The sequence below is a fragment of the Amphibalanus amphitrite genome, unplaced genomic scaffold (genome assembly GCF_019059575.1).
Source record: "Amphibalanus amphitrite isolate SeventyFive unplaced genomic scaffold, NRLGWU_Aamphi_draft 000329F_arrow, whole genome shotgun sequence".
NCBI lineage: Eukaryota > Metazoa > Arthropoda > Thecostraca > Balanomorpha > Balanidae > Amphibalanus > Amphibalanus amphitrite.
In genome coordinates, this window is record NW_024881824.1 from 424162 (window position 1) to 445025 (window position 20864).

The 20864-nt window shown below is 50.1% G+C and overlaps 1 protein-coding gene across 3 annotated transcripts in view; it reads right to left on the reverse strand.

Annotated features, from left to right (window-relative positions):
• The window catches only part of LOC122388647 (equilibrative nucleoside transporter 1-like), a 56381-nt gene that overhangs the window by 7139 nt on the left and 28378 nt on the right, over nt 1-20864 (reverse strand). For all 3 annotated transcript variants that reach the window (XM_043379880.1, XM_043379882.1, XM_043379881.1), the window contains 2 exons: nt 11148-11229; nt 1726-1865 (listed from right to left, as the gene is read on the reverse strand). In XM_043379880.1, the coding sequence (XP_043235815.1) occupies nt 1726-1865; nt 11148-11229 (222 nt within the window). The remainder of the gene's footprint in view (nt 1-1725; nt 1866-11147; nt 11230-20864) is intronic.

Sequence of the window (20864 nt, forward strand, 5' to 3'; positions counted from 1 at the left end):
CGTGCGGCTCTCGAATGAGCGGATCACGTGAAATACAGTCCATACAGCTGGGTTCGTTTAAAATAAACACGCCGCTTCGTTAAACGGTGGTCCGTGCCAACCTACACAAACGGCGCCCACGGTCTGAGATTCGGGTCCGGGAAGCACGGCTCTTCGACAGCGAATTAGTCATGAACGAGCCGACAACAGGACCTCAATTCTCGCTGTCAACCTCGCTTTCGGCAGGCATCAGCTAGACGCACCTGTGCGTCAACTATTCCTTTTTCAAGTAACACGGTATAGACACGAAGCAAAGGAAGGAAAAAGGAGAAAACCTGACAGATACATAGAAAGGAAAAGGTGGGCGATAATCTGACAAAGCGCATAACACCGTACGAGAAGTTTTAGACAACACGGCCTACAAAACTGTAGGCAGGACAGCCAGCCAAAACCAGCTCGTAGACGGGCAACGCGAGATAAAAAAGAATGGTAGATAGCCGGACATGGAAGGTGAGATGACCAGACACTAGACAGCATAGAAGGGCGGGAAGACGGGAGAGTAACATGCAACCAGACACTGACGACAGGCTAGCAGAGTGGCGACCAACAGCCAAGGCGATGAACAGTTTCGACCGACCCTTCCGATCAGACAGAACCGAAACGACAGGCACTTAAACAAAACAAGTCAGCAGGCGAGGCGTCGGACAGATGAATGGGCGGAAGTCGCTGACCGGCCGCCGCGCTTCAGAAGCGCCAGAATAGCCATAATTTGGAACGGGATGTAAGTCGTGACGCAAGGGCTGCGGCCACACTTCCTGGGCAGGTGGAATAACTAAAGCAGCGAGTCCTCACAGAGCCAGCCAGACTCTCACCCAGACAGCAGCTGGGACCGGGTTAGAGGAGGGAGGGTGGAGGTCTGCAGAGGGCCTGCTCACTGTCATCTACACAGGCGTGGCTGCCAATGCAATGCAGCCGCAACTTAGCAGTTGGCCAGATGCCGGCTAAAAACATGCGTAAGTTGGATAGGATTTCGGACTGCTCAGAAGTGATATGGTTGGACCTGGAGAGATACCTAGTGCTGCTCCGTGCGTTGTTACGTATTCCCTATCAAACGGACGCACAATTAGTATGCACAGACCAGCTGACTCATCTTCTCAGAACACTATATCAGAAACACATCTATAGCAACGTGCCGAGCGTCAGACAGAGTACCAGGGTACGTCCTCCCATGCTATCAAACCCAATCCACTATCCGGCGCTAACCAATGTTTGCGTTCCCTCAATGACAACACGTCCGCGAAACGCTCAGTGACACTTCCATTTGTCATCGCTACTTCAGACGACGTAACAATAATATACTCGCCGCAGTCACCGATACAGACGAGTGTCATTAATTACATTAAGATCTCATCGCACTCGGTAGGTCAGTCACCACTGTTTGAACATTCTGTAATAGCGGGGAACCCCTCGGAACGGCGCAATGATGCAAATTACAAACCCACACATATGCTTATGGCGCAAAGAGAACGAGGAAATAACACATGTGGGCATGGGGACTCCCACAACAAAATGTCCTTCAGAGGTTCCTCCAAAGTTTATCCATTAACCAACTACTCGTTGGGCCTATCTGAGACCAAAGCGGTTTTCAACTAGCGCTTATGAGACTCAAACAGTTTAAAACAAAAGTATGATAACAAACAAAAGCATCATAAGAGCTTAGGATATCAACACAAGGCTCTGACTCACCCCATCCTGGCGAAGACGTTGATCCAGTTGATCAACACACTGGGGATGTGAGAAGCGAAGCCGACATACGGCAGGAAGTTGGTGGCGTACTCGGAGACGACGCCCGTGTGAGCCTCCGACAGTTTGTAGTTGACGAAGTACTGTCGGGAAAGAGGGAGGCGATGTCAGATACAGGCACATTAGTTATCAGATAATTTAATGGTAGGCCGTATGAGCAAGAGCGGTGCATTGTTTGCCTTATAAGAGACAGTTAGTGAAAGGCAATGAAGACACGGAGATTCGCCGAGACGAAGTGTTTTGATACTTTTGAATGCAATCAATTTCCTCACATACACCCGGTTGAGGAATGCTTTAAAGGGACCCTCCCACCTTCAAAAAAGTTTATGAATTGGCATGAAAGTGATGTCGCTCGGTTCAGAAAGAGCGAAAACGAATATCTACCAAATTTCACCGAAAAATATTCACCGGTTTTCAAGACATTTGACTTTTACTTTTGTTTACTTTTTTGGGATCTCCGCTGTTTCTAGCGACTTTATTTTAGAAGTGCGGCGTTTGCGGCAGATGTTGCGCGCAAATAGCATATACCACCGCGTGCTACAAAACGTTTTAGTCAAACATGTAAAAATCGTTAGATATTTGCGCTGACGTCACACATTCAGAGGGGTATTCCTAAGCATTAGCCCCTCTGAATCAAAATGCTGCAATTTTGAGATTCAATATTTCCGATTTAAGGCATTTCTCGATGTTGTGAGTGCCGAAACCGGTAATTGTGAGCCAGGGACCCCATTTTGGCTATCTCAACTCAAATCTAATGTTAAGGTGGGAGGGTCCCTTTAAAGGGACCCTCCCACCTTCAAAAAAGTTAATGAATTGGCACGAAAGTGATGTCGCTCGGTTCAGAAAGAGCGAAAACGAATATCTACCAAATTTCATCGAAAAATATTCACCGGTTTTCAAGATATTAGACTTTTACTTTTGTTTACTTTTTGGGATCTCCGCTGTTCCTAGCGACTTTATTTGAAAGTGCGGCATTTGTTGCGCGCAAAGCAGCATATCAGTCCCACGCACAAGGGGGAAAAGCTCAAATTATTGAGCGCTCAAAATATTGAGCGTGTGACGTCAGAGGCTCCCATAGGCGTAATGCTGAGGGCTCAAAAAATTGAGCCGTTTCAGGAACACGTTTTGCAAAAGCAACTCGCAACACCTATGGAGAAATGGCAACACCCTAGGAGAATCACTAATGATGCAAAACAGATTAGGCTTTCATATTTTTCACTGCTCAAGCTTCAATGATTGGGGGAACACCAATTTATAGGTCGAAATCTTACGGCATACCAGGATGACTTAAAACAGGCCAATATTTATGTCGAAATAAAAGTTATTTTTTGTCCATTCACGTTTTTTACTAGGGTTCTGTTGGAAAGAGCATTTTTCATACTACCCAAAATGATTGCGATTCAATTTCACATTACCCATATCGGAGAATATTTTTCATTTGGCGGCGCCGTTTGTTTATTTCGTCGCGACGTCTCCGGTCGCGTGGTTGTCGTCGTCCTTGTGTTGAGGGTAAGTTTTTATCGTTTTAGTTGTACTTAGATGTTAAAAGGTACACTGAAAAGTTTGAATATGCTGTGATTTTAAATTTGGAAACACGTAAACGTCAATCAATTCACGTTTTCCTCGATTTGCGTGCAGATAAGTAACTGTCGACGAAAGTGGCGCCATCCGATATGATGTTTTGAAGGAAGGAGACAGAACATATTTACGTGAAAATTTTTGTTTTTTAGTGGTCTAAGTGCTTCAAAGAGGCTGTGAATGTTTTCTTCACACAATTTTTCATTAGTTATGATGAGGTAAAAGGTAGTTTCAGTCTTAACTTTCATATAATTGACATTAAAACATATGATAGTCCACTGCTAATCAGTGATTGAGTACCTTGATATTTGGCATTTCTTATTAATTTGAATGTATTCTCTATCCATATGTCCTGATAGTAAGTGACAATACTCTGCCAATATGTTTCCATAGTTTTCACATTCATTTTCCAGTCCTTTACATAATATCACAATTTATAATCAACAAAACTCAACTCCTTCATTACTTCACAACACTGACAGCATGACAGACTGACAGTCAACTATTGTGTGGGTGAATGCTGAAACAGGATAGCCACTTTGCTGACTGGCTCGCTCATATGCAATAAGATAAAAATGATCCTTTATTTCATTTCCATCTGGAGGATCGGAGTCAACGGAAAAGGAAGGCCACTTTCAAGCCTCAAGGTCTAGGCCGCCAGACGCCAGTCGGCAATCACTACCAAATTTATAATTGATTAGTTCATTATTATACTTTGAGACCCTTAGGTCACTGGATCAGCATCACATTTTCAGTTTCAATATAGTAAAGGTTTTTATTTGTATGATGTGAAATATTTTCCTGAATCAGAATTTAATTATCCCTAGGTACCTGGTAGAGGTTTTGGATTTAATGCTCATTGTTGGTGTGCAGTCAGGATTTTTTGACAGGTCCAGATAGGGAATCCTGAGCAATTTTATAGCAAAGTGGTCTCCTTATAATCACCACACATTTTATCAAAAGCATTTGCAGAATTCATTCAATGAAGAATTTTATCAATGTTGCACCCATTTCTTAGATGACCTAGGCTGCATCTTTTTTTTTTAGTTCCTGTTGTATGACATATTTTCCGTTTTGTTCCACTGCATAAAGAAAAAACTCGTTTGAGATCACCAAACAGCTTTTCTTTTTCTGGCAGGTCTGCACAACCAAGCGGTCGCTGGCGAGGACGTCGGCCGTCTCTGTGGGTAAGGTCATCTGCTCAGCCTTTGTGGAGATCAGCAAGACGTCACTAAGATGAAGACTTCGCTGGAGCAGAAGCCGCTGACCCGTGTCCGATCGGGCAGGTCATGCTCGACGGCACGAGCCACAACTCGAACGACTCGGTGACATCAACAACATGGTGGAGCAGGTGAATGAGTAATCAGGGGCGGATCCAAGGGGGGGTCACATGGGTCATGGCCCCCCCTTGAGGCCCGGGGGCCCAAAGACCTGCCAGGGGCACCACCGGCCTATCAGGGGTATCACAGTCCTGACAGGGGCACCACAGGACCGCCAGGGGCACCACAGGCCTAGCAGGGACACCACGGGCCTGGTGCCCCTGGGCCCTGACAGGACTGTAACGCCCCTGACAAGCCTGAAGTGTCCCCGGTAGGCACGTGGTGCCCCTGACAGGCCTGAGGCGCCCCTGCAAGGGCGGTGGTGCCCCTGGCAGGCCTGTGGTGTCCATGGCAGGCCTGTGGTGCCCTTGCTAGGCCTCTGGTGCCCCTGACAGGCTTGTAATGCCCCTGGAAGGACTGTGGTGCCCCTGGGCCCTGACAAGCCTGAGGTGCCCCTGACAGGCCAGTGGTGCCCTTGCTAGGCCTGTGGTGCCCCTGGCAGGCCTCTGGTGCCCCTGACAGGCTTGCGGTGCCCTTGAAAGGACTGTGGTGTCCCTGGGCCCTGACAAGCCTGAGGTGCCCCTGACAGGCCCGTGGTGCCCTTGTTAGGCCTGTGGTGCCCCTGGCAGGCCTCTGGTGCCCTTGCTAGGCCGCTGGTGCCCCTGGCAGGCCTCTGGTGCCCTTGCTAGGCCGCTGGTACCCCTGCGCCCGGAGAGGACTGGTGCCCCTGAAAAGTCTGAAGTGCCCCTCGGCAGGCCCGTGGTGCCCCTGACAGGCCAATTGTACGCAAGTACAATTGGCCTTGATGGTTGATTGTGGTTGTGGCTAAGAGTTATGATACTGACTAAAAATAAAAAATAAAAAGAAAAAACTGAAAATGGGGGCACCACCAAAATGAAGTGGACGAAATCCGTTGAGTTTTTAATTTTGGGTATAGGTAGGGGCACCACTTCGATTCATGACCCTCCCCTTGGAGTTTTCCTGGATCCGCCCCTGAATGAGTTTGGCGACGTGTTGTGCGACTGCAAGAAGGGTTGTCTGCGTGTTCTGGCCGGCGGAGCGGCGACGCTGCGCAGTCTGTGCTGGCGGTGAGCAGCTGGCCGTGGTGACCGCGCGCGCCCACATGCGCCGACAACCTGTGCGGCTTCGACGGCCCGGGAGGGACAGCCCGATGCCGCCCACTATGCGACGCCGACCGCGCACTGTCCGCACGGCCACATGGAGGTGTGCCCGCGCCTTTTGCCCGCACGCCGCTACCTCGCAGCTGGTCTGCAACCACGCCGTCGCCGCCTGTAGCCCGATAACAAAACGGCTGTCTGATAATGCCGCGTGTTCTTTGTGATGTTGCTACTGTGATCGTTGCTACTGCTGGTCTGAGACTCGATGTTTCCATTCGTCTTTTACATGTTAAGGATTTGATAATGATAAGCTTAGTCCGAGCTTAGGTCGTTTATATCATTTGTTATATGGCATATTTTGGATCAAAGCAGTACGAAACTGCCTCCTGCTTTTGTGATGTATGCTGGCAAGACGCAGGTTCCGGTCGCAGGTCACCCGGACCCGGTTCCAATGTGGTCGGGCTGGCATGCGATAATGTGATGTTGTTTTGCTCGTCTCTGTGTTCCACACTTGATGATGTTTGTGAATCTAACCCACATTGTATAGTATTTTTGTTTGTTAGCGGCCGATGGCCTTGTAAGTTGTAACCGTGGCAATACAGTTTTTCCTGCTATAATTCTCCAATATTCAAGGGTGGGTGGATATCTCTGTATTCACGTATTCCCTTCTCCCAGTACAGTCAGAGAATATCAATTACAGTATTCATACGGATTATTCAAGCCTTATATAATTATTTGAGGTGTGCCGAATCCGAAAGACCGATAAAACTACTAGCGGAAAATGTGACATGATGCCATGGGTTTGTGAAAAGTTTAGGTACCACGTAGCATTCAACTTCCTGCATTTCTGTTTCAACTCAGTTAAACGTATTTCAACGAACATAACATCAAAAATGGCAGCCAGTACCGGCTTCACCTGTCACGGAGAACGCTCAAAAAATTGAGTGTAGATGCTGGCCGGCACTCAATTTTTTGAGCGCCAGCTGACTGTCGTCTGTCGTGGCGCTCAATTTATTGAGTATCGCGGTCCCGAACGACAAGTGGCGCTCAAAAAGTTGAGCGTCTTTAGGGCATTTTCTTTCCAAAAACACCGATATAGATTATCACGGCGAGTGTTCGAGAAGAAACCTTGTTGCTCTCTCTTGCCACTGATACCTTATTTGGATACGATATTTGCCGTAGTGTGACGCTAAAGGCATTGTAAAATACCATCATTTCGCCTATTCCTTCATAATGGGGCCCGCTCAATTTTTTGAGCGCTCAATTTTTTGAGCTTTTCCCCCTTGTGCGTGGGACTGATATACCACCGCGTGCTACCAAACGTTTTAGTAAAAGATTTAAAAATCGTTAGATCTCCGCTGACGTCACAAATTCTAAGGGGGCATACCAATGCACTAGCCCCTTAGAATCCGAAAACTGCAAGTTTGAAATTCCATATCTCCGAATTAAAGCATTTGTCGATGTTGTGAGTGCCCAAACCGGTATTTGCAGGCCATGGCCACCAATTTGGCTATCTCAACTCAAAACTAATGTTAAGGTGGGAGTGTCCCTTTAACAGGAGAGGTCTAAAATTGATTATTAGCTATAGTGATAAAATGAACACAAATTGAGGAAGGAAGGTTGGTGGATAAGACTCGTGATCTTGGGATTGTACAGTATTGTAAGTTTGTGATCGTAGGTTGGTCACAGACGGTTCATAACCGATGGTAGACCCGCAGTCATAAGCAGTGATTGTAAAAGAGTAGGTGCACAGATATGAGTCGACGATTCATGATCGTAGTTCATGAGTCACTGATAAACACCGACGGAATCCTTCCCAGTGACTCCGCACTCCGGTATGCCAGGAACGAAATCCACGGAATGTGTTTTACGGCCCATAATCAGGGACCACTTGACAGAGGACAGAACCTGACAGATGGCACCTGTGGCAGCTGACAGGTGACACAGCTGACAGATGACACTGAGCACAGGTGACAGAGGCACGGAACAAGTGACAGATGACGTAGTTGACAGCTGAGAGAGTAGGCATTGTCATCCCTGACAGTTGTTCCTGCCTCAAATGACACCCATAAGTGACATATTGTAGAGGAGAACGACCGACGCCTCTACTCTTCAGTCTTGAGTGCCGACAACAACCCGGAAGTGTAAGACCGCTCCACTAGTCGAGGGTGCCCAGATTGAGCCCAAACTGCTCTTCAAGCTCCATGCGGGCGGGCGGGCAATGACATGGCATTGTTCTCTTCCGTCGGGCCAGAGGTCATTTGAACAATTCATGGCGGACAATGCCGCCTATTTCTGGAACGATGTCTAAATGACCTGGTGACCTCTGCCCAGATCGATACCCACATTCCATTGTGCTGGCCCAATCACTTGACTTTAAGCTCAGCTTCACAGACTAAACATTGCGCAAGTATGAAACAAACAGCCAGTGTTTCCTCCTCAAACGAACTGTGTTTGTGAGTCATGTTGACGCGACGATAACCCATTTGGGCATCACACTGGACAGGCGTTTAACCTTCAGCAAACATGTCGAGGAAACCACGGCCCGTTGCTTGCGATCACTCGGCGCCCTGAAAACCGCACAGAGGAAAGGTTTAAACCAGCAGCGCATGTTCACATTGTATCGATCCCTTATCTTCAGTCGGCTCTCATACGGCGGAGAGGTTGTGGCCGCCTGTCCCACCACATTGGAAAAGTTGGATCGCGTCCAGACGTCGGCCCTGCGCATCATCACCGGATGCACCCGCGACACGTCACGCACGGCTTTGCGCTACATGCTAGGCGTCTCTTCGGTTCCTGAGCAGCTCCAGGTCCAGCGCGTCTACGCCGTTGCAAGAGCCGGCGAAGAGACATCTCATCCTCTCTGCGCCACCGTCAGGTCGCTGACTCGCAGGGCCCCTCTGCGCCGACTCGCCAGACCGGGGTGGGTGAGGCAGGCCTGCGACACCGTGCGAGAACTGCGCGGCAGGAACCAGCTCCGTGACCGGCCTCAATTCATGCGGACACCTTCTGACGTCGCCAGCCGATGGACTGTCATCTGCAAGCACTCATTGAGTCGATCATGTCGTGACTGGGCTCCAGGCGTGGCGAACGCGGAATTCGAATCTCTGTTGGAATCGCTCGTCGATCAGCATCAGACACCGCTAATTCTGGCTACCGATGGCTCTGTGACCAGCGAACCGGCCCGAACAGGCTGGGGATCCTTCCTGCGCTCTGATGAGCACACCCGTTGCTCATCCGGTGCCTGCGGACTCGTCCTCTCAAGCATGCGTGCCGAACTGGAGGCTGTGACTCTCGGTTTGACCGAGTCCCAGGAGTTCCTACGCGACGCGGACCTGTTAGTCATCGCTACCGACTCACAGTCGCTACTGAGTAGACTGGAAGCCGGCTGGTCTCCTCCTGAATGGTGGGTCATGGCTGGGGGCGAGACGGTCTGGTTTTACTGCCCCGGCCACGCCGGCATCGACCTGAACGAAACGGCTGATCGACTGGCAGCGCGCGCAAGCAGAATGAGTAGTCGAATCACTCTCTCAGCTTCTGACGTCAGACACCTGCTAATGCAAAGACACAGAGAGGTCAATCAACTCGAGAGCCACGGAAGCACAGAGGTCGAAAGGATGCATGGAAGAGGGCTGGAGCGAGGATGGGCGCGAGGCTCTCGCCGCTCAGGAGCGACTGGAAGGCTGGCGTGTCAGCTGGCTTGTGGGACCATCTCCAGGAGGACGCTGGCTGACATCAGCGGGACGGGGGATGCTGAGACGACATGGGCGCGGTGCTTCGGGTCCCGTTCGTCCACGAAGCTGCCGCCGAGGAAGTAAGTAAGTAAGTAAGTGTGAGTCATTATTTGCCGATTTACAAACCGTACCTCTCGCCCACCCCGCTCTGCGTGCGTGCTCCACTCCCCAGCCAAGCCCATGCGTCACTCGGCACAACAAATTGTCGCGGCTCGCGCCGGTGCTAGACGGAGCACCTGCGAGCCCCACCCCCCGACCCCGATCTGACTGTCTGCCAACCAAAGCACAGCCGAGCGCGAGGTATATGAATCAGTTCCGCCGCGGATCTCACCGGCCCGGAGCGACTCCACATATCATCACAGGGATGATATACTCCCAGCAGTCTGTATCACTGACCCGGCAGTCTGCTAGTCTCACGGAGTCAACACAAACCCGTACAGTCTCCATTGAGCGATATCTGCGTTTCCCGTCGGACCCTCTTTCCGAGTTTGAGCCAATTTCCGCACACCTCAGAGGAGCGACGCTCCTAAGCGAGGCGATCCGACAGCTAAGGCGGCCCATCTGTCTCCCAGCCCGGTCGGTCAGCTGGCAACAAGTGCCGTCTCTAGCTGCCGCGACCAGGTCAGTCGCCTCTGAGTCCAGCCGTAACAGAGTGTCCGCGCCCGCCGGCCGCAGCTGCTGAATAAATAAGTAGCGAGATGATTGCTGATTGCATCAAAAGCAGAGTACGGCGTACGTACGAGCCAACACCAGCGCCTTGGAAGCTCAGCTGTACGAGCAGCTCGGCAGTCGGCACTTGTCTGAGCCAACCTGAGTGGGATGCACGGCACACGAAGGACTCAACAACACACAGAAGAGAATGACGTTTGCTCTGAAAGGCTCACATAAGTGTCTCAAATGCAGAAATGTTGTGTCTCTTCAAAGACAAGATTCGTCAAATATTTTGGAAGCAAACCGAAGCAACAATGGAAGCGGCAAGCTCAACTGCTTACCTTAGGCTGTTTTGAGCACACATTTCTACATGGGGTGGCCAGACATTCGAGGATTAAAAGAAAGTACGAGCCAATAATCAAACATTCTGGCCTTCAATGTGAATATTTAACAACAGCTGAAAATACTGACGCTCCTAAATACTGGCCCTACCAAGAAAAGCCTGTAGCAATCAACATCCTGTAAACAGTTCCAGAATTCCAACAACACAGGGAAGTCGGCAGGGCAAACGTTGACATAAATTACAAACCAGGTGATTGTAATTCAGCCGTTATATGTAATCAGAGATTGCTATGGGTCGACTGAATAAAGCCCGGGCACTGAGATGATATATTGGCAATGTGCCTGCTGGTAGGTCCCCAGACCGCCAACGGAGTCCGCCAAGCAACATCTTGGTGAATGAGGAGGTAATATTGAGAACGGATACCTCTGATAGAATGTGCGAAATATAATACGAGCTGTAGCTGGTGGCATGTATTGTGTACTTACTTCCCCTCCCACTGATCATGAGTGGCTAAGGCACTGACAAGTGACAATCTAAGATACCGACAATCGCCCGAGAGCCTGCACAATCAGTCAAAGAGGTAGCTTCGCCGGAGCGCACGGCGTCATGTTCAGTCACTTACGTCTTTGGCCGTGATAAACATGTTCCATGGCATCAGCGTGCCAATGCCGTGCAGAACGAACACCAGGTAGATCAGCGAACATCTGTGAACAGAGAGCACCAATTAGAACAGGCAAGGTCGAACAGTGAACACAGGCGTAAAAAGTGAACACCAGAGCAGCAGCAAGGCAAGGTCGATTGGGGATAAATTCGCCCATCCGCGGAATCTAAGAGCGCTGTCGAAGAAAGCTGTCGGAGGCAACAACACGAGGGAACCAATGCTATTCATTTGCCAGGAAAGAATGTGGTCCGTTGAGAGACGCAGCGAGCTGGGGTAACTGAAATTTGTCACGGGTTGGATAACTTTCCTCGCCGAGGAACATTAGTTACACGAGACGTCCTCGTTCAGAAAAAAATCGTTGAACAGATGTCAAAGTGAATGTCAAAAGTAGCAAAACACGCCCTTTTCGACAGGTGAGCAAGACAGATACATAAGTCAAAGAAGCAAAGCTCAACACGTAAACATCGGACACCTCGTGTTGCACCAGTGTCCAGTAGCAGTAGCATTGCACGCGTTGTAACGTATCCTCAACAGACACGGTGGATGGTTACAGCCAAAACACTGAGCAGCAGCGTACAGGCTACGACAAAACACCGACGCATGGCCAATGTCATCAGGTGTTCATCCTAAAAAGGACACTAGCTGCAGAGGCGAGCCATCGGTATGTACATTTACGGGAGCTCGAGGCTCCAAGTTCATTCATACACAAGTCACGTGTGCATACGACTCCAAAGTAAGGTACTGGAGCTGGAGCCAAAGCAGTGCCTGTCAAACACCGAACATCGGCACCTCGTATTCACCACCCGTATAAACTCTGCACTGCCCCAGGGATCAGCCATCAGGGGCACAGACTGAGCTCGAAAACCGGACACGTCCCGGTCAAACAGGGCCCGCCGGCCGCGGTCGGGTCTATAAATACACAACTCGGCTGTGGGTGCGGCAGCGCCGGTCAAAACAGTGGCTCATCCGGCCCGGCCGAGCCGATCCGGCCGAAAGCAGACCGAGCTCGACATTAGACGGCGAGTTTGAGAGCCATACATACTCGCCATTAGCAGGCGATAAGACACGGCTATTGGGTTGTGTCGTATGAAGCTACGACAAAAGTTTGGTCACAGTGTGCTTCAACGGTTATGGTTAGCCTTGTTGCAGCCCAACCACGTGGTTCCTAATTTCGCCCTATTTCACACGCAGGCAGGAATCTTTTGGGCGCCCGGTGGCACCGTGTCGTCCAGTTTAAACACGATTGCACTATCTCCTGGCCCACGCTGCTCTGCAGGGCTCAAAATCCGGCTGCCGGTGAGCAAACTACGTTTATCGCTGTTCCGCCGATCAATACAGCGTGCAGGCAGGCCGGCCTGCAGGGCCATTTTATCACATTTATTACCGGGATAACACACCTTGCTGTCCCACAGCGGTGGTGCCGTATGCTAGAGCACCGGTCCAGCGCGGGACCCGGTGAACACGACGGTCCCACCAAATCTACTTTATGTGCCTTATCCTACACAGCGCCGCAGGTTGACGTGACTGCGAGTCGTTCCACGGCTCAACTGCAGGTAGAAATTAGCCCCGGGGGTTAGTTGGAGCCAACGACACCAGCCCATGCGGCTTTATTGAGCCGTGCAGGACACACACCTTGATGACGTCATGTTGATGTGGCGCCGCACATGGTCCGAGCATGACGTCATCGGGGCTGCCAAATTGCGGGGGCTGCTTCAGACATTGGCGAAGCATTAAGTCACGGCTGCATGGACACGCCGACGGCCGCCTAGGTAGGGTGCGGTGGTTCAGACTTCAGGATGTCAAACCAATGGACTTGACTATGAACATAAACAGATCGCCAAGCACCAAAATAACGTATCGTGAGTATGCCACGTGAATAGCATTGAACAGAGAACTGACTAAATGTTATTCCTCTGAAGCTCCCAGCACGTTATCCAGACATCCCCAGAAGCCCCAGACAGTTCACTGACCTCCCGCTCACGCATATGGTCCCATTAGCATCGAACCAGCCCCGGGCGAGACGGGCGGCCCAGGCCTGCTCGCACACAGGTGCGCAGCCCACGCACACATTATACACCGGCGCCGGTCGCCGCCGCCGCCCAGCGCTGTCCCGGCACCGCCCTGTCGGCGCAGATGGCATCTCTTCTGGGAGCCCTTTTGTCCTAACCACCTGCCCGCTATGTTGTTGTCAAATAACAACTGTTAAGTGACTGAGGGTATAGACCGGTAACCGACTGACCCCCTTCCCTAGCATCCTACCAACGGTATTCGTTACGGGACGCGTCACGATTCGGGAAGTCACGAAGAGCGCGCGTCACGCGTAACGACCCCGTACCCTCGCATGTGATAGCTCCCGCCCTAACATAAGCGCAGAGGGCTCCAACGAGCTGGGAAACTGAACTAGCGCAACCATACCCTTACACACTAACACTCAGCAAGCTCAGCTGACACCGTAAATCCTTATCAACACAAACACGACGTAGTTCGCATTTTTGTGAGCTTGTTATCTCGCCGTAAATTGGGCAATCGTGGCCTAACTATCGCCTCTCGGGCTGCCAGCTAGCTTTTATGACTCCTAACTAGGCTGGAAAACGGGTCGACTAACCGGTCATACGCTGCGCGTACGATCCGTTACAATTCGGGTAAATATTTACACTCGGCTCGCAACATCGCCGCTGGTATCTGTTGCCGAGTGCCACCGGAGTCGAGGATTGCGGGCGAATTCCCTCCGCAACGACCACCCAGGTCATCGACGTGTTAGGGATTCCTTTGGAATTGGTACTTCAGTCTGGTATCTTGACCCTCATCAGTGTTGAGTGGAGGATATCAGGACACGATAAAAAAAAAACAATCACCATTCAAGGGTCAAAACACCGAAGATCAAAATACTCCTTTCTGAATTATTCGAGCAAGGGCAACTCCCCATCCGTGACGAAAAATCACAGGTATTTCCCCAAACGAACAGTAAACCTCAAATTGCACAAACATCTACCCAAGAGTTCTTGCCAGAGATCACAAACACCCTTAGCTCTAACGGCTCTAATGAAAGTGTTCAAGGGGCCGACTCATGCTGCGCCCTTCCCCGTCCCACATCATGCAGCCCTGGCTCTGTGTTTGTTTGCAGGCCATTGCAGACGCCTGCCGACGGCACTGGTTGTTAGCGGCGTCTGCCGGGCCATGTGGTGGGACTGGTCCAGAGCACAGTGCTGTGTCGACCTCCTGGCAGGGTCATGACGCCATCAGAGGCATAACAACTGACCGTCGTCTTTGCAGTGGGGCAGAGCTCGGTGGCTCGGTGAAGGGATGGTCTCGGGAGGTCACGGCAGGTGACGCGTTAGAGATCATCAGGAATTGCAGTCCAATAAGCCAAACGGTGCTCCTGTCAGATAGGAAATAATAGGTATGCAACCAACATATAGTCTGGTTACTTCGTCTTTCGTTACACATGGGTACGAAAATTTGCAATAAGCATGCCACAAAAGGCAGGGTACAGCTTACCACTACTGAGGACACAAGTCACGACCACTACTAGTGTGTTATAAATAACCAAAGTCTAAATCGGTAGAACATGTTCGTCCAGGCATGCCCAATGCAATACGCCAATATCAGTCGGTTCTCCTTTAACCTGTCCCCGAACCCGCCATCCATCCATCCATCCAGCTCGGGCCACTCGGGACCGCTCGGGTCGTCCCGTGCCGCTCGGGGTCGAGCGGTGAGTGTGGATCTTGGCAGGCACTCCCCGGCCACCGAGAACACTCACTCTCGTCTCTCACTCCGGAGTGTCACTCGGCGCCGCTGTCGACAGCCGCTCTGCCACCGTCCTGTCAGTGCTGCTAGCGGGGGTCCAGCCGGGGGGAGGGGGGGGGGGTCTGGATATCTACCAGACCCCCCCCCCCCCCGCCGCCTGTGACTGTACAGAATCTAGCATCCACCAGCCACCGGGCCCGCTACACTTTGTAGAGCCGCTTTGTCGAAAGGTTTGAACACCAAACAACTGACAGATGTCGATATGGGCGTGGTTTTATCCATTAATCCTCCTCAACCACTAGCCGTCATTCATCGCACGCCAAACTGGTGAAGACTAACCTCTCTACGCCTACTGCGAGGCCTAAATACACACCCGCCCGGCCTGATGGATAGCTTATTGAACCTGTCATAGGACCACCAGGGACGAATCGCCTACACGATACCACAGCACATTTATCGAAAGCGTGTCTTCTTACGCCAAACGAGGCCATCCGTAATGCAATAGCCATGTGGTGACCCATTGATACCCCGCAAAGCTCCCACTACCATGCCATGAACATGGTAATACGATTACCGCCAAACACTCCGGGTATGTGGCAGAGAGGTGACCCGGCCAGCCATTTACCGCCCCGCTGAGACCGAGAGACGCCCGACGGGTCGCTCACGGCACCCCATTAGACGCCAGCGGTGCCGATGGAGCACCCGGCGCGCGAGACACCGCGACCTCAGTGTGCAGGCGGGGCGGACGGAGGGGCAGCTGGGGCATTCTCAGCTCGTTGGTCACGGCTGGCTCGACCGACACGCCCGGCTCCCTCGGGGTGGAATGTCAGGAATGAAAATATGCCGACCCTCAGCTCAGACCCTCAGATTTCCAACCGGGAACGGTGTGGCAGTCACTGCTCAGAAGTCAGAGACACCGGTAGTAAAGGAGTTTGCCTGGCCACTGCATAATCGGCCTGATTGTTCGCTGCGAGACTAGTCCACTCTCATCCACAAGTGTCTTACAGCACATATTTCGTGACGGCATCACCCGTCACATATCCAGTGCTGCGAGGACCAGATACGACCCACTCGACCGCCCTCTCCATCATAAGTCTCGAGGCCTCCGCCCTGTGTCTGCAATCTGCCGTGCAGCTGACGGGCCACCTGATAAGGTGTGGGCACGCACGCAGGCGGCATACATTACCGACGACAGCCGGCACGGGCGGGACCAGCACTCTTGGCCACTTGTCTGGTCAGCACGCTGTCTGCTCTCCAGCGAGTCTGTTGACTGTGGGGTGGGTAGAGATGACCGCCCCGATACCGTCTGCGACCGCTGGGTGCCGGCGGGGTGCATCGTGCACCCTCTGCACCTGCAGACGCCCCGCCGGGTGTAATAAAAACACCCCTCAGCCCTCGTTCAGCCCGGACTCCGCCTATGCGTGAGGAGTGCTGAGTCCTGCATACCTCCCTGCACGGCACACAATTGCGAACAGCCAGCGGACAGCGCGGCGGCTGTGGTGTGTGCGAGGGGGAGCGGAGAGAGACGATGACCATCTGAGGGGCACGCCCTTTGCAGCACGCCCAGTCATCACACGCCCGGCGCAGCACGCTAGTCAGCGCGTGGGTGCAGCTAGGAGGGTCGGAGCGGCACGGGAAGCAGGGGACTGAGTTCACCTCGCACACCTGCTGGTGTGTGCCAATGTGTGCAGATGTCAGCTGTTTTTAGACAAGTACAGGCAAGAATGGCACCTGTCTGTAGCTTCTCTCTAGGGTGGAACGTTGTTTAACCACGCTCCTTTCCTGAGCGTCGAGCGAATGGGATATCGAATTACGAGCTCGCTCAGAAGGGATGCTAGAGGAAGTGGTCCGCCGCTATTGACAAGTAAACCACATTTCTGAAGCATTTGGCGAAAAATTAAATCAACAGGAGCAATTAAGGCCTCTGACGTAATATATGAGCCACCGACGCTGGCAGGCCCCACCAATTCGTCTCGCTGTCCGTCAATACGATCGATGCATCTTCGACCACACCTATGAACCAGATGGCAGATCAATCTGTCAATCCGAGAGGCACCACTCTCTCATGACCTGTGGTCATCGAGACGGGACTCGACTCCATGGCGAGAGTTAGTTTTGTCCTCAGCTATACCAAACACCCTTGCTTGCTAATTGGGTACATAGAAAAGTTTAATTAAGCCCAACCGGATTCATAAAAACTCGAGGCAGCCCGTTGCCTCAGTAGCTACAGAACATAGACTAGCCAACTGTCCCTGGTAAGGAACCAATTACCGATAGGCGATAACATAGGTATCCCATTCCCAGTTGCAAACTAATTACAAACTCACCAGAGCCTGAATAGCGTCCCCATTTTGCATATTTACGTCTGGACAACGAGTTGCGGGGAAAAGTGCTGATTTTGTTGCAGTTTTAGGAGCCGGTGATTAGGCTGGATTATTGGTTTACTTTTTCGTTCCGATTCATGTATTTCATAGTGTTTGGCTTTTGAATATTTTAGTTCTTTCAGATAAATATTACTTGCCTTACAACTATTGTAAAAACGTTTCATTTTTTTATAAGCCGACCTTCAGAGTCCTAAAAATACATCAGCACTACAATCATTGTAAACAAACAAATGGAGGACCACTTGGCTCTGTTCCAAGGCGCTTTTTGAGTTTATCTGGTGGTTTCCGTACTCTTGTACGTCGTTTTGTTGTATGTTTTGGATCCATTAAGATTGACTTATATCATATTTAAGAAGCATGTGACTGAAAACAATCCGAAGTATCCAGGAGGCTGACAGAAGTCCTGAGCAATATCAATATCAAGTTGAACTTGAAGTTACTAAATTTTGGTTAATTAACGCAAGTTGATCGGGCTCATATATCAGCAAAAAAGTAAAATTAAAAGAGCTTATTGGCGGAAAACAAGCTGTAATATTGCAGATCTTTGAGCAATACTGAAGAGCACGCTGAGCAGGATCATGCCAGAAAATGTTGACTGATGAGCGCATATTGGATGTATTGGTATGAATATTGAATGATAACTTACAACAGCAAGATAAATTAGTGCTAACTATCAAGTTAAAAATCTAGAATGAATGGACTTTGTCAGCTTTACTATGCTTAGATGCTGTGCAGATTGTAATGGGCGTCAGGTACCCAGTGTACCTGGCAAATGAAACATGCGATCATTCCATTGCTACTGCAACTGGAGGAGAAAGCTTGGATCACCAAATCCACTTTATGTTGATTTTGATGTTAATCATTACTGTATTTCTTGAAAAAAGGATTGTTATAAAATTGTCAATGTGACAATCCATGCAACAATGTGATCAATGATCATATGATGTGTTCATAGTCATTCATGATAGTGATTCATGATTGCTGGTCCAATATACAATGGCAAAGCTCTCAGTCTCAGCGTTTCTTCCTGTGGATGGCCAGCAGTGACTCAGAGCTTAGAAGTATTAGTTTTCTTCACAGGGCTGGGATAAAAAGTACTGAGGGTAATCTTCCACCAAGGAACTCTACTTTGAGTTTTGACATGGTATGAGATGTAGGTACAAGTAGGTAGGTGCTTAGTTCCTTTAGTCAGCAGTTGTGTAGGTTTAGTCGGGTTAGCTTAGATTAGGTTATGCTAGTTTTTTAATTTGCCAAGTGTCCATAAAAATGTGACCTGAGCAATGAGCATACCTGAATAACCTGACAGCTGACCTAACCTCAATCATCACACATATTTGCAGCCTTACCCAAGACCTGCATAGCAGAAGCACCCAGTTATAGGTAGGTACTCACCCTAACTCAATCTTACCTGCTAACCTTCAACTTGCCTGATAGTTAGCTCACCTTGCCAAGCTGCATCCAGGGAAACAGTCAACTGAGGAACTGGCTCATTAGGTGGCTGGTGTGAGTCTGTGCATTTAAAGTATTTCTTCTCTGAAGCTGCTCTGCACTGCTGTATGTCATGTTAGATGCTCAGAAAATGTGGGAAATTATTACTAAGCTACTTTAGTGCTTTGTTAATGCTCGAGACATGAACAAGTACAGATCCTGCAGGGTACAGCTATGAGTTAGGTGCTAGGTGAGTATGTTATGTGAATGTGCTTGAAGCTGCTCTGCACTGCTGTGTGTCATGTTAGATGCTCAGAAAATGTGGGAAATGATTACTAAGCTACTTTAGTGCTTTGTTAATGCTCGAGACATGAACAAGTACAGATCCTGCAGGGTACAGCTATGAGTTAGGTGCTAGGTGAGTATGTTATGTGAATATGCTGTTCCCTGTTTGACCATAGTAAGTATACAAACAAGCAAAGGGTCACAGTTATATTCAATCTCCACATAAACATACAACAAAAACGGCCATATAGCCTCACTCCGAACACACCACAAATAGCTTAAGCCTTTGCAGGCACAAAAATGCTTTGATTTACAGGACAGGTATACAATATAACCTCTGTCCTTGGGGATCTTGCTGCCAAGTTGAGGTACGATGACTGAACTTCAGGATTGATCAACCTTTTCTTCTTAGCCACTGCTTATATACGAGAAAGACCAAATACTTGTTTGTAAACTGACTTGTAAATTTAATGATCCACCTTCAATTCTGACATGAAGGCATAAATAATATAGTTCCCACTCCTTTTGGAATACACAAAGCAAAATATTTAATAACTTTTAGTGGATCAAACACCCCTGCAATTAGCATACTGATGAATAACACTGACGCTTATTCGCTTCATATTTTGTAACAAACGCGCAAAAACTGCAATATAACAGCACTATATGCTTCTTGACAAAATGCAAAAGTAGTAAAAATTTAGCCCTGATGGCATTCATTCTTGGTGGAAACGTAATAAGAAAATATTTTGTGGTAACTATTAAATTCCAGCCGAAAACAGTGCACGGTTTCAAAAAGAATCATTCTAATGACGGTCCATTCTTGCGGTCCTGAAATCGCCACTATTTCCGGCCTCTCCAACGCAACTCGTTGTCCAGACGTAAATATGCCCCCATTTTTGTTTGCCAGTTTTTAATGATGTTCAGCATTCCAGTTAATCAGACATAAACACCACCCCATCTCTAGCATCCCTCATACAGCTACAGAACTAGATCATCCTGAACTTCCGTAACAGTCTGAACAGCGAACAATCTCCGTCCTAGATGAAAGACAAACGCTCAACCCTTTCCCGCGGTGAGCTAGAGCCGGACTCTGAGAATGACATCAGCTATCTTGCCGGGCGGTAATGCAGCTACAGCCTCCCAGGCTCGCTCTGCACAGAGTAGCAGCGCCTATGAGTCAGTGGAGCCAGACCACCAGACCTCTATAGCTGCAGTGTTGGGGGTGGTGGCGCCAGGGGCCGGCGGGGTCACGGGCCAAGACACCAATGAGTTTGTGTGGGGATCGTACTCTAATCCCTCAGCGACTCCAATACAGCTGTGCCCATGAGGGACTGAAGGTCGGGGTACGGGGTGGGGCTCAGGGTGGGGGATGGGGAGGACAGGTTGGGTGTGGCCGGATACCCCGGATGTCCGAGTGCCGATGGGGACAGCTCATTTCCGGTGCGTGACTCTGTCGCAGTGTGGTCGGGGGCAATTCATTAGGGTGATGTAATGTCGCGTTTCCAAGCGCTATCACCAACTCGAGAAAAAAATAGATAATTACCTAAGCCCTTAGGAAGCCTAGCTTCAGCAGGCGGTAGGAACAGATGGCCGGGACCTGACCTGGCGAGCCCCCAGGGTGTACTCTTTGTGACATCCCGTCTGACATACACCTCGACCGTGCTGGTGTCGGGGCCCGAGGGTCCTCTAAAACAAAAGGTCACGATCGTACGTCACAACTGCAATACCACGGCACTCGGGCGAGCAGTTTCTCACGATCCCCATGGGCATTGGGCATAGAACTACTCTTCACTACTCGGAAATCCAGATGTCTTGCTCGAAAAATTCGCAA